The sequence below is a fragment of the Carettochelys insculpta genome, chromosome 12 (assembly GCF_033958435.1).
Source record: "Carettochelys insculpta isolate YL-2023 chromosome 12, ASM3395843v1, whole genome shotgun sequence".
Taxonomy (NCBI): Eukaryota; Metazoa; Chordata; order Testudines; family Carettochelyidae; genus Carettochelys; species Carettochelys insculpta.
In genome coordinates, this window is record NC_134148.1 from 140037 (window position 1) to 153297 (window position 13261).

A 13261-nucleotide genomic window follows, 5' to 3' on the forward strand; every position below is an offset into this window, starting at 1 on the left:
CATGCAAGTGACCAAAAATGTGCAAAGGACCAGTGTGCTTCTATGCGTGCATGATCCGATAAGGTACAGCTTGAAAGTCTCCGATCTGTGGCGCTGGGGCAAGCCTGACACCTAATGTGGAGTTCCCACAGGGACCACTCGAAGAAGAATCATGAGTTCAGCTCTTTAAAAAAAAAAAGAGTTACTCTCTGCTCTGTTCTTGTTTGAGATGTATTGTTCGTATCTGTTCAAGTTAGGTGTGCAGACGCACATACACATCTGTCGGAAAATTTGCCCTAGCAACTACCTGATGGGTAGGATTTGGAGTGGTGCCTGTACAAAGCCTATATACAACCCGGCACCCCATCAACTCCTTCTTGTCAAGCACTCCAACAGTCGGGCAGGAGTTTTGACAGTGGGTTTCAAATAGGTAGGAGCAATGCATCTCGAAGGACAACAGTTACAATGGTGAGTAATCATTCGAGTGCTTACTCATAAGTATTTGAGTTAGGTGATTCCCAAGGTAAACCCTGGAGAAGTGGTTGGAGTCAATGCGTGGCTGACTCAATGACAACAGCCCCAAAGGCAGCATCTCATCTAGATTGCTGCACAGTGGCATAGTGAGATGTGAAGATATGCACAGAGGACCACAAAGCAGCACGACAGATCTCCTGGACAGGCACATGCAGCAGGAAGGCAGTTGAAGGGGCCTGAGCTTACATAGAGTGTGGCATGACAGTTGGCAGGGAAACCTTCACAAGGTCATAGCACACCTGTATACAGGACGTGATCTAGGAGAAGACGTGCTGTGATGTCACTGGGAGTCCCTTCATGCACTCAGTGATGGCCACAAAACGTCATACAGAAAGGCTTAATCCGGTTGATATAGATGGCAAGCACTTGTTTTAGATCTAGAGTGCAGCTGTTGTTCACAATGGGAATTATGAGCTTTAGGATAGAAAACAGATAAGAAAATGTTCTGGCTAGTACAGAACCTGGAGACCATCTTCATCAGGAAAGCTGGCTGAGGATGGAGTTGGACCTAGTCTTATGGAACACCGTGTATGGGGGCTCTGACATGAGGGCCTGGAGCTCAGACACTGTTCTGACAGAGGTGATAGACGCTTTCCAGAAGAGGTAAAAGAGAGAAAGAATGGCCAGCAGTCTTAAGAGGGGCAGGGGTCCATAAGCACACAGAGGACCAGGTTAAGGACCCAGGACAGAACTGGCTGGTGAACTGGTGGGTGAAGGAGGAAGCGTGTCTTTGCCCACAAAAGCTTATGCTCCAATAAATTTGTTCGTCTATAAGGTTACACAAGACTTTCCTTTGTTTTTGCCCTACCAGGGCGTGCACAAAAACAGAGAGCCTGCCTTCTCTGGGATAGAAGGCCCATATGGCTGCCAGGTGAACCTTCACAGATGAAGAAGCAAGGCCTTGCTGCTTCAAGGAAATGAGGTTATCTAGCACTTGTAGGACAGAGGTAGAAACAGGTACGAGGTTGTACTAACTGCACCAGCAGGAGAAATGTATCTATTTGGCCAGATAGGACTGTCACATAGATGGTTTGTGGCTGCTGAGAAGGACTTGCTGCACTGGCCCCAAGCAGGCCCATTTGGCTAGTGTCAGCCTTGAAGCCACCATGACCTGAGGTGAAAAGACCAGAGGTCCAGGGGTGGTGGTCACCCTGGTTCTGTGTGATGACATCTGGAAATAGGGGAAGTTGAATGGGCAGAAGCATGGAGAGCTCCATCTGTGCTGAGGTACCAGTGCTGGTGAGCTTCATGGTGGGGCTATAAGGATTATGTCCACCCCATCCCTGAGAACCTTGCAAAGCACCTTGTGCACAAGAAGAAACTCCGGAAAAGAGCTGAGCAGTCCCATGGTACATGGAAACAGGAAAGCATCTGCTTCAAAGCCTGCATTGAGGTCCCTCTTGTGATTGCTCTGAGATGTGAAGAAGTCGAGCTAGGGAAAGCCACACTTTTGGAACATCAGGTGAAGGACATCCACGCAGACTGACCACTCATGGGACAGGAACCCATGACAGAGATGGTCTGACAGCTGATTCTGGACCCATGAGAGACAGGACGCCTCAAGGTGAATGGAGTGGGCTATGCAGCACTCCCATAGATGCAGAGCTTCCGAGCAGATTGGAGGGGAGTGTGCCCCCCTTGACAGCTGTTGTAATACTTGCCTGTTGTATTGTCTGTCAGGACTGCCACACAGCTGCCACGGCGATGAAGTAGAAATGCCAGACAAGTGAGATGAATGGCCCAGAGCTCACTCATGATGATGTGGAGGGACAGTTCCCTCACTATTCACAATGCCCAGGAATGAGATGTCCCAGATGGGCACCCCAGCCTAACACTGACATGTCCATGACCAGGGACATGGTGAGCAGAGGTGCATGAAAGGGAATGCCCACAAGAACATCCCCAGGACACAGCCACCAGCGGAGAGCTCTGGAGACACAGCGAAGCAGTGTGAAAATCATGTCTAAGCCATCCTGGCTGGGATGAATGCCTAGGCCAACCATGCCTGGACAGGACAAAAATGGAGCCTTGTGAAAGGACCCACATATGTGCAGGCTGCCATGTAACTCAGCAGCCAAAGGCATGTGCAAAATGTGGTGATGAGAAACTCAGAGAGGGAGCACAGGAGCTGGATGAGAGCCTGGTAGTGCTGACTGGGGAGGAACACCCTGGCTTGAGTGGCGTCGAGAACTGCCCCGAGGGATCAGCAAGGACTTTGCTGGGTTGAGTAGTAGGCCCAGCCTATCCAGATTTCATCTGGCGAATGCTGTTTGAGCCTGCACTAGACTTCAAGATCAGCAACAGAAGAGCCAGTCATCCAGATACAGGTAGACCTGGACACCTTGGTGGTGAAGGAGGGTGGCCACCACTGCCATACGTTTAGTGAACACCCTGGAGGCCATGGAGAGCCCAAAAGGGAGGGTCATAAACTGAAGATGCCTGTGGCCCACTGTGAATCAGAGGTACTGTTGGCAGGAGGGATGGATGGAAATGTGGAAATAAGAATCTTTTAGGTTAAGACTGGTGTACTAGTCCCCCAGATGCGGAGACAGAACGATGGTGCCCAGAGACACTATGCAAAATGTGGGACACAACGAACTTGTTGAGCTCCCAGAGGTCCAGGATGGGTCACAACCCACAGTTTGGCTTTGTTGTCCAGCAGAGTGGTACCATGATGAGACAGGAGGAAAAATCAACCAGCACCAGGACAGGGATCGGCACTAGGACAGGGATCTGCGCTGGGACAGGGATCGGCACTGGTAGCAAGACCAGTCCCCAGATCAGTGCTGAGAACTATCATGTCAGAGAGAACAGGACCAGTGTCAAGCACGGGACTGGCACCCAGAAGGAAAATGGTGTCGAGGACTGGTGTGAACAGTAGGATCAGTGCTGAGATGGAGACCAGCATTGACAGCAGGACCAGCATCAGGAACTGGACCAGTGCCAAGACAGAGATGTGCATCAAAAGTGAGATCTGTGCAGGGGGTGTGAATGCCAAGGAGGTGAAACCCGTCCCATGAGGGTCCTGAAGAGAGGAGCGGGATCAAGTCCCAGAGCAGGAATGGAGTCGGCGCATGACCTGAGCTGCTGCAGGCTGAGGCCGAGATGGATGCATTCCAGTGCCTGAAGACAAGTGTTGAGATGGCACTGGAACCAGAGAGACATGATACCAAGCAACAGAGCAGCCTGCAGTGGAGGCCCTGGCTCGAGAAGGGACCAGCACTGAGTGGCACGGAGAAGGTGACTGTGAATTCAACTGACTGCAGGTCAGATTGGTGATACCTCAGACAACTATTCTGGGACTCAGAGCAGGCCCAAGACTTCAGGCAGTCAGGCAATGGAACCTGGACAGGTGCAGGCTTACCTCTGGATACTTGCCGAGGGGCAGTGGCCGCCGTACATGCCGGGTTCTCATCATCTCTGTGAGTCCTCAAACAACCCAGTATGGGACCAACTGGCACCGGATCACCTCTGTGATGCAGGGGTATCAGGGTCTTGGGACGCAGGAGTACCTGGTACCTTCTGTGATAATGATGCTGCTGTCAACGCTGTTGGTGCTGATGACTTGGGCGTCTTGGAGGTGCCCATCAGAGAGTGGGAGCAGTGCCATGCCAAAGGTTTCAGGCAAATTGAGCCCCTTCTTGGTGCCAGGCCCAGAGTCAAGGACAGTGTACTGCACATTGAATGGGGGTACATGGAAGACTCTATGAGAAGCTGCCAGAGCTGAAAGTCACACTCCTTACGAGTCCAGGGTTTGAAACCCCTGAAGACACAGCACTTACCTGTTTGATGAGCTTCACCCAAACTACGAAGGCAGTAGTTGTGGAGGTTGCTCATTAGCATGGACTTTAAGCAGTCACAACCCTGGGACTTAAAGTCTTGGGACTTTTTCATTCCCTTGGCCCCTAGAGGGGAAATGTCAGGAGAAGGAGAAAGACTTTCTATACCCAGTGACTACCTACACTGACTGAACCAAAACAATGGTTATGCTAAACACAATTATTTACAACTTATTTGCACAGAAAAGCTAGGGAACTGTGGTGAAGAAACAGGCACTCAGCCACACAACAGGACAGCCTCCCAGGCAGTAAGAAAGGAACTGAGGGGGTATTGGGTCTGCTGGGTTGCACATAGGGTTTGCATAGGTGCTACTCCAGGGAGTCCCGCAGCACACTAAGTTGGTAGTTGCTAGGTAAAACTTTCTTTCTAACAGCCATGCACATGCATGCACACACACCTAACTCAAATAGATATGAGCAAGCATGCAAAGAAAAAGAAAAAATCCTTGAGACTGATTCAAGGAGTTACGAGATTGGCTTAAACATTATCATCCTTGTGTAAGAGCCTTCAAGGGGGTCATATTTTCAAGCTGTTCTGTTCTATGTCCTTTTAAAAGGAAAGACAACAATCACATGGCTCCAGAAGCTGAAGCTTTAAGAGAAAAAAAACATTGCAAGACTTGCAATAGCATCGAGCTAGTTGGTGATACGGCAGTATTGAGAGTACCAGCATAATTATTCAAAAGTCCAACTAGTAGAACACTACTCCAGCAGTGTCCAACAGGAACTCAAAGTTTGCCACACTTGTGGTTGTTGTCCTTCCATATTTGCCACACTGCCCATCTCTAAATAAATCCCCCTTCCCCAGAGCCAGGCAACCCCCATCTCCCTCTTGCTCTAACTGAATGCTCTCCACAACCAGGCACCCCAGTGCCCACTCCTCTGTTCCAGTTCAATGTCAGCAACTCACTGGGCCCACCGCTAGGTGTTATGGGGAATCACTGGTATACATGCTTTAAGAAGTATACATGTTTTAAGAAATGTTATAAGAAATTTTGTTCTCCTAGCTTAGCACTAGTCACTAAATTTGTTGAAGCCTTAGGCCCAGGTCAGGCTGATGTGAGCAGAATAATAGGGAGGCGGCTGCAAAACCAGTAGAAACTGGTTCCTGATGAGCAGAAAAGGAGTTTGAAAAGACAGCAATGAGAGAGGAATGTAAGGAGTTTGGATAACAATTGCTTGAAGATGATCGGGTGTCTACAGCAAGATCATCTTCCCAGCACCTGGATCCATCCAATTAGGAAGAGTGAAGACCCCTACTCAGATTAGGGGATTGGACTCTGGGCAGGGGCATGGGCGGTGTTACAAACTGTGGGGGTATAACTGTTAATGGTTTCTGCAAGGCGGGGTCCCTCCCTGGAGGCACCCAGCTCGAGCTGTACTTCAGTACATCAATAAACCTGTGTTTTGGATCGGGCCCTTAATGTAGTATTTGCAGGATCCTAGAGTCGGACCTAGCCCTGTTGTGGTGGCCGGTGAGCATTTCCATAACAGTTTGGCACCCCAGATGGGACTCTAGGCGACCATCGTCGGAGCCTCTCGTCTCCAAACGTCCACTTGGCGCCAATGGGTGAGTTCACCTGGGATCTTTGGCAACGGGAGGCACTGAAGGGTGAGTCTTAAAATCCTGCATTCTAAATTCTGGTACTGGTTGAAGTGCACTTGGGGAAGTTGTGCAGCCTGATCAGCCTAAGGCGCAACCTGAGGTAAATACAGGATGGGTAATTCTTCTGGCATAGAGAAGGGGACGCCCTTGGCCGAAGTGCTGGAAAACTGGAGGAAAATTGTTGGTACCAACAGGCTGGGGAAGAGGCGGCTTGTGCAGTTATGTCAGGAAGACTGGCCGCTTTTAACTCAAGGGGGTAACCCAGCAGAACGATGGCCAGGTGAAGGTACCTTTGATTTACAAGAATTAAATTTTTTGCGCGCACAATTGGAAAGCAGGTTCCCTAAACAAATGGATTATTGGTATGTGTGGGATAATTGGGCATTTGTTAGGCAGAAAGAGAAGCCTAGAAAAATTTCTTTAAAGGCCTTACAGAGCTCTACTTCTGCACCTGCGCTTGTGGAATCCGTTCCACCCTATGCACCCCCTCTTGCTATATCTCCTCTTTCACCTCCTCCCTCTTCTCCTACTGTCTATCAGGCCCCTCTGACTGCGGTCCTGGTGTCAGTGAGGGAGGGCGATGGGGGAGCGCGTGTGGTTTATACTAGTAAAGTTCATAAACCCTGGAGACCCCAGGATTTGATTACTTGGGGCCAGCAGCTCCCCAGACTCAAAGATGACCCAGAAAATGTTTTACAAATGATTCGGGGAATATTCAGGACATGACCCTACTTGGGTAGATGTGCAGATACTTCTGGAGACTTTGTTTACCCCAGATGAACGGTATGCAATTTTAAATGCCAACCGCCGCTGGGCGGAACAGGTGGCTGGTGGGGACGCCCGCACCCCGTGGCCAGCAGCTGATCCGGGATGGGTCCACAATAATGAAGCGAACTATCGGACTTTACACAGGGCTAGGCAAGGCATAGAGGAAGCCATAAGGATGGCAGGCCAACAGACTGCTAACTGGTCTAAGGTGCGGGAATGTCTGCAAGGGCCAGATGAGCACCCCTCTGCTTTCCTTGCCCGACTATTTAAGCAGATTAGGGTATATGGGGGCGGTATTGACCCGGAGGCAGAGGCACATAGACCCTTGATGGTCTCTACATTTGTAGATCAGTCAGCCCCGCACATAAAGAAGTACTTCTCTAAGCATGTTCCAGATTGGCCAGGGAAAATGATGGAAGAAATAGTTTGTCTTGCTGTGTGTGTCTATAATAGCCGGGAAGAAGAGAAAGCCAAAAGTAAAAGGCAGCAGAAGAAGGAGGAAGTAAGTGTGTTAGCAGCAGCTATCTGGGAAGGAATGGGACGAGGGAGAAACCAGAACCGAGAAAGAGGAGGTAGGGGTAGGTGGAATTCGGGAACCAGAAATCGAGGTCTGGGTCCGAATGATTGTTGCAATTATTGTGGAGAAAGGGGGCACTGGAAAAGGGAATGTCCGGTATGGCCTCGGGGAGCTGAGCCAGGAAGAGTGCGTGGACAGCAATGAAATCAGGAGGAACGGAATGTGGAAACTCAGGGAGCAACAAGCCGGCAATGACTAGAACAGGAGAAGTCGGGGATTTTGGAAGCAACTGGGCTAGTTTCGGGGTGTCTAGATCTAAATCTACAAGGGCAAATTATGGGTAAAATCGATGGGCGTGAAGTTCCCTTTTTGGTAGATACCAGGGCTACACTCTCACTTCTAAATTTTGAACCAAAAGGAGGAAGGTCTTTAGACTCTGTGATGGTGTGGGGGGTAATCGGGAAAGGGCTCTTACTAAACCCCTTTTCTTAACCATAGGGGGAAAGGGGGTGTGGGGCCGCTTTGTGATTTCTCCGGAATCACCTTCTTGCCTCCTGGGAAGGGATCTTCTTCAAGCCCTTGATACTCAGATCTATTTGCACCCGGGTGGAGTAAAATTGGTCATTTTAGGCTCTTGCGTCCTGGCTGAGGGCAAGGAAATAGGAAACGGTCCCACAGTCGCTATGGAGTTCTTCGGGGATGGACGTAGGGCTGTTGAAATCGGCGGAGCCAGTAGTTGTAAAAACTAAAGAGGGTCCTCCCCCTGCAGTTAAACAGTATCCGATTCCAAAGGAGGCAGACAAAAGCATTCAGAAGCAAATTGATCACTATTGCGAGTTTGAGAGTCACCTTTTAATACTCCTATTTTGCCAGTCAAAAAAAATCATTTAGATGCTGATGGAGATCCGGAATACCGGTTCGTCCAGGATTTAAGGGCTATAAATCAGCATGTTGTTGTCCTCCACCCGGTGGTACCTGATCCATCAACCATATTGTTGAAGATTCCGCATTGGGCAAAATGTTTCACTGTAATTGATCTTACAGCTGTTTTTTTTTAGTATCCCAGTGGCAGAGGAAAGTCAAAATCTTTTTGCTTTCACTTGGAAGGGACAGCAACTAACATGGACTAGATTGCCACAGGGGTTTGCCAGGTCCCCTACTATTTTCTCAAGGATTCTCAAAAATGATTTGGAAGATATTGAACTCCCAGGGGGCTCGAGATTGGTACAGTATGTGGATGATTTGTTGGTAGCAAGCAAAAATTGTGAAGAATGTTTAAAAGATTCTGTCTTTTTATGTAAAGCCTTAGCAGAGAAAGGGCATCGCGTGTCTCCATCCAAACTCCAGCTGTGTCAGCCAGAGGTAAAATACTTGGGGTTTATTTTAAAGGAGGGTATGCGGTTGGTAGATCCGGACCAGGTTAAAGCCATTCTTGAGATACCCTGGCCATTAACCAAGAGACAGCTTAGGGGGTTTCTAGGAGCAGTAGGGTATTGCAGGCCCTGGGTTCCAGGCTTAGGAGAACTAACCAAACCCTTAATAGAGGCCATTCGGAAAGAGGAAATCGAACCTATAGCGTGGGGCCCTGAACGAGAGAGAGCCTTCCCCAAGGTTAAAACAGCTCTAGCATCCACTCCAGCTCTAGGCCTTCTGGACTATAGCAAACCTTTTGAGTTGTTCGTTCATGAAAATAAAGGTGTTGCTAGTGGAGTGCTAACTCACACTCTGGGGCCCCACCGCAGACCTGTTGCTTACTATTCTGTACAATTGGATGCAGTTATGAATGGGACGCCAGGGTGCATCAGAGCTGTGGCAGCCACCGCAGCAGTGCTGGAAAAGACCAGACCTATAGTACTTGGGCGCCCCCTAACGGTGTACATACCTCATGAAGTAGAACTGTTATTAAAACAATATGCTACTCAAGCTTTGTCACCACAGAGGGGACACTGATACGAGTTAACTATATTGCAAGCAGACAATGTGACCCTGAAGAGATGTAATGTCCTGAACCCCGCAACCCTGCTGCCACCACCAGAGGATGGGGAACCGCACCACTCCTGCGAGCAGGTACTTCTCAGTTCTAGCAGACACCATGAGGATCTCCGGGATGAGGCCCTTGAAAATCCGGATTTAGTACTTTTTACAGACAGGTCTTCATATTATCTGGAGGGACAACATCGGTCGGGATACGCAGTCACAGATCTGAATAAGGTGATTGAAGCAAAGCCTCTACCCCCATCAATGAGTGCCCAGGGTGCTGAACTGATTGCATTAACCCGGGCAGCAGAGGTAAGCAGTGGATTGCGGGTGAATATTTACACAGATTCTAAGTATGCTTTTGGAATTTGTCATGCAACAGGAATGTTGTGGAAAGAGAGAGGTTTTCTCACTTCAGCAGGAAAGGCTATAGCCAACGGACCAGAAGTACAGGAATTGTTGAAAGCTATATAACTTCCACAGGAGATTGCTGTAATCTACTGCCCAGCCCATACAAAAAGTGTCTCTGACATAGCCAAAGGGAATGCATTTGCAGAACGAGCAGCGAAAGCAGCCGCCCGACAAGTGTACCTAGGAGTTGCTGCCATCCCTCCTACAAATTGGCCAGAGGTAACAGATCCAGCTAAGCTGTATGCAGATGTACAGGATAAGGAAATAGCGGATTGGAGGAAGTGGGAAGTTGTGCAGGACAATAACAAAATCTGGACCCTGCAGGGAAAACCCATCTTGCCTCGCCGATACCTGTTACCAGTGGCCAGATGGTACCATGATCGGAGCCATGGAGACAGCACAACTATAGCGGCTCATATCTTACAGACTTGGGCAGCACCGGGAGTTTACGCTGCAGTAAAACGGGTTGTCACAGCTTGCCCCACCTGCCAGAAGTTTGCTGATACTCACCCAAAAATGCAGATGGGGGGCCGTCCATGGGCTTATTTCCCTTTCCAGCGGCTACAGATTGACTATGCAGATATGCCACCAGCAGAAGGATACAAGACCTTTTAGTGACTGTGGATCAACTGAGTGGATGGGTGGAAGCCTTTCCAACCCGAAAAGCTGATACTGCTGCAGTCATTAAAGCTTTGGTAAAGGACATTATCCCTACATATGGAGTACCAGAGGTAATAGATTCAGATAGGGGGTCACATTTTTGTGCAGGGATTCTGGAAAAATTGTACCAAGTGTTAGGGATTCGCAGGGAGCTACGTACTCCCTACCACCCCCAGTCTTCGGGACAGGTGGAAAGGATGAACAGAACCCTTAAAAGTAGGATAGCACGGGTCTGCTCACATACAGGTCTGAGGTGGCCACAGGCTCTGAATTTGGTTCTGTGGGAGGTTCACATAACCCCTAGACAACCAGTGGGTCTCTCTCCTGCAGAAGTGCTGTTTGGGTGCCAGTTAGCCATTCCAGGGACTTATATCCCAGCCAGGACCAGCCTCTTGGATGGAGATGAGTGATTAACCCAGTATGTTCTGGCGATGCAAAGGCACTTTGAAAGTATGTGGAACCAAGCTAGATGGGGTCAAACCGTTCCCATGGAGATAAGAGTGCATGATATTCAGCCAGGAGACAGGGTAATGATTAAGATACATTCATGGAAAACTAAGCTTGAGCTGAAGTGGGAGGGTCCTTATGTGGTGTTATTAACCTCTTACTTTGCTGTTAAGGTTGCTGGGAAAGACATTTAGTTTCACCATACCCAGGTAAAGCACCTTGCCACCCTGCCTGCAACAGAGAAAACAGAGTGCATTGAGAGTGAACAACCTCCTGACTCTCCTGCTGATGTGCTTGGGTGAACTCCAGAAGAGAATACAGTGGATAAGTCATCTCTTCCATGTCTGACTTTGGCTGAACTGGGTTTGGAGTGGCACTGACCCTGTGTGGAATAATTTGTATTATCCTTGTAATACTTTACTGGTGGACTCAAGTAACTAGTAAACCATCACCTAGTTGGGCCCATCCATGTATAGGGGACCCTTGTTCCTAAGAGCCCCAGCAATGGTTTTACTGTTAGCGTTATTTGGATTGCTGTTAATTCCAAGTTATGCATATCGAGAGTATAATTCTTTTGTTTTGCTTGCGCATCATGTAGCCAATTTAACCGACCAGACCAATTGCTGGCTGTGTGCCCCGACTCCACTGTCCCCTAAGGCAGGGATACCCCTCATTATGGTCCCCCTGCCACTGATAGAATTAGCAGCTACAGAGAGCTTGGGAAATAGAGACTCAGCAGATTCCCCTTTTTGGGATAAGAAATCCTTACAGCAAGCTACATATCAGGATTGGGAATATTCAGTGGCAGTGCAAACTGAAGGAGTGTTTTGTTTTACCTGGAATCAGTCCGATCTGTATGCACGTCCTGTAGGGAGGAGTTCTTGTATTATTACTCAGTGGGCTGAGGGGTATTGGATTAAGACATCAGATGGGGGCTGCCAATGTGGGGGTGGTTGTTCATTCCCTTTTGGGGAGGTTATTACGAATAACCCATCTGTTATTGGGAGTCAAACAAATGTGGCCTGTCATCTGGTCAATGCCTCAGGGGTGTCAGGACAGTGGTAGATTTGTAGTGGCCCCTATGGGGAGTGTAACTTGAATGGAACTATCAGAAATTCCTCTAGACGCAGCCAATCGGGAGGATGGGAAGCCCCTTTGGGAGCGTACAATTTATTCGGAAAGACTGCATTAAATGTAGAGGGCATGCCCCTAAGGAATAGTCCTTATTGGGCCCTACAAGGCCATTACTTTGTGTGTGGTCAGAAAGCCTATAAGGTGTTACCATCCAATTGGACTGGTAGTTGTTACGTGGCTCACGGAGTTCCCCACATTTATGTGACCTCTTCCCTACCTATAGGGAAAATCAGAAACACACAGGATGCTCCCACTGAAACTTGAGAAGAAACTCTCCAAAGACTCAATAAAGCGCTAGATGGTAATGCAAAAAATCCCCTCTCAGAAGGGAAACTTATAGGATGTTCTACCCTGGGGATGATCCCACTCCTAACAGGGCCAGCTATGGCACGTATAGGCCGATATACCATCAGGCTACAGATGGTGTTAGAAAAAGTGGCTTTGGAATTGGAAGACTCTGTTAGGGATTTAGGAACAGCTATAGAGGCACTAAACAAGGAAGTGCAACAACTGAGAACTTACTCCCTGCAAAATAGGTTGGCTCTCGACTATCTTTTGGCTTCCCAGGGAGGAGTGTGTGCTCTAATTGGGTCCCGATGTTGTGTATATATCAATGATAGCAGTAATGAGATCTATAAGGAGGTGGTACAGGCCGAGGCCCATGCCCGGGCTGGAGCACAGACAGCCTACACCGCCCCTAACGGTGACTCGTTTCAGGACTTATTTTCGGGTTGGGGTCTATCACCTTGGTTAAGTAGTTTATTCAGCCTGATAGTTAAAACTCTTCTCCCTGTGCTTATTGTTTTAATGATATTATGTTGTATGGCTTCACCTATCAGAGAGCTTATACAAAATATGTTAACACGCTCCATGCAAAGTTATCGCAAAATGCTTATGCAAAGTAGAGTACAGGTAGGCAGGGATGCCTACAAAATAAAAAGGGGGGGACTGTTATGGGGAATCACTGGTATACATGCTTTAAGAAGTATACATGTTTTAAGAAATGTTATAAGAAATTTTGTTCTCCTAGCTTAGCACTAGTCACTAAATTTGTTGAAGCCTTAGGCCCAGGTCAGGCTGATGTGAGCAGAATAATAGGGAGGCGGCTGCAAAACCAGTAGAAACTGGTTCTTGATGAGCAGAAAAGGAATTTGAAAAGATAGCAACGAGAGAGGAATGCAAGGAGTTTGGATAACAATTGCTTGAAGATGATCGGGTGTCTACAGCAAGATCATCTTCCCAGCACCTGGATCCATCCAATTAGGAAAAGTGAAGACCCCTACTCAGATTAGGGGATTGGACTCTGGGCAGGGGCATGGGCGGTGTTACAAACTGTGGGGGTATAATTGTTAATGGTTTCTGCAAGGCGGGGTCCCTCCCTGGAGGCAC

The 13261-nt window shown here is 48.5% G+C and overlaps 1 protein-coding gene across 1 annotated transcript in view; it reads right to left on the reverse strand.

The window, feature by feature from the left end:
• The window catches only part of CCDC33 (coiled-coil domain containing 33), a 305981-nt gene that overhangs the window by 70412 nt on the left and 222308 nt on the right, over nucleotides 1-13261 (reverse strand). Inside the window, 1 exon segment of the mRNA XM_075006670.1 lies at nucleotides 5045-5057. Within this exon segment, the coding sequence (XP_074862771.1) occupies nucleotides 5045-5057 (13 nt within the window).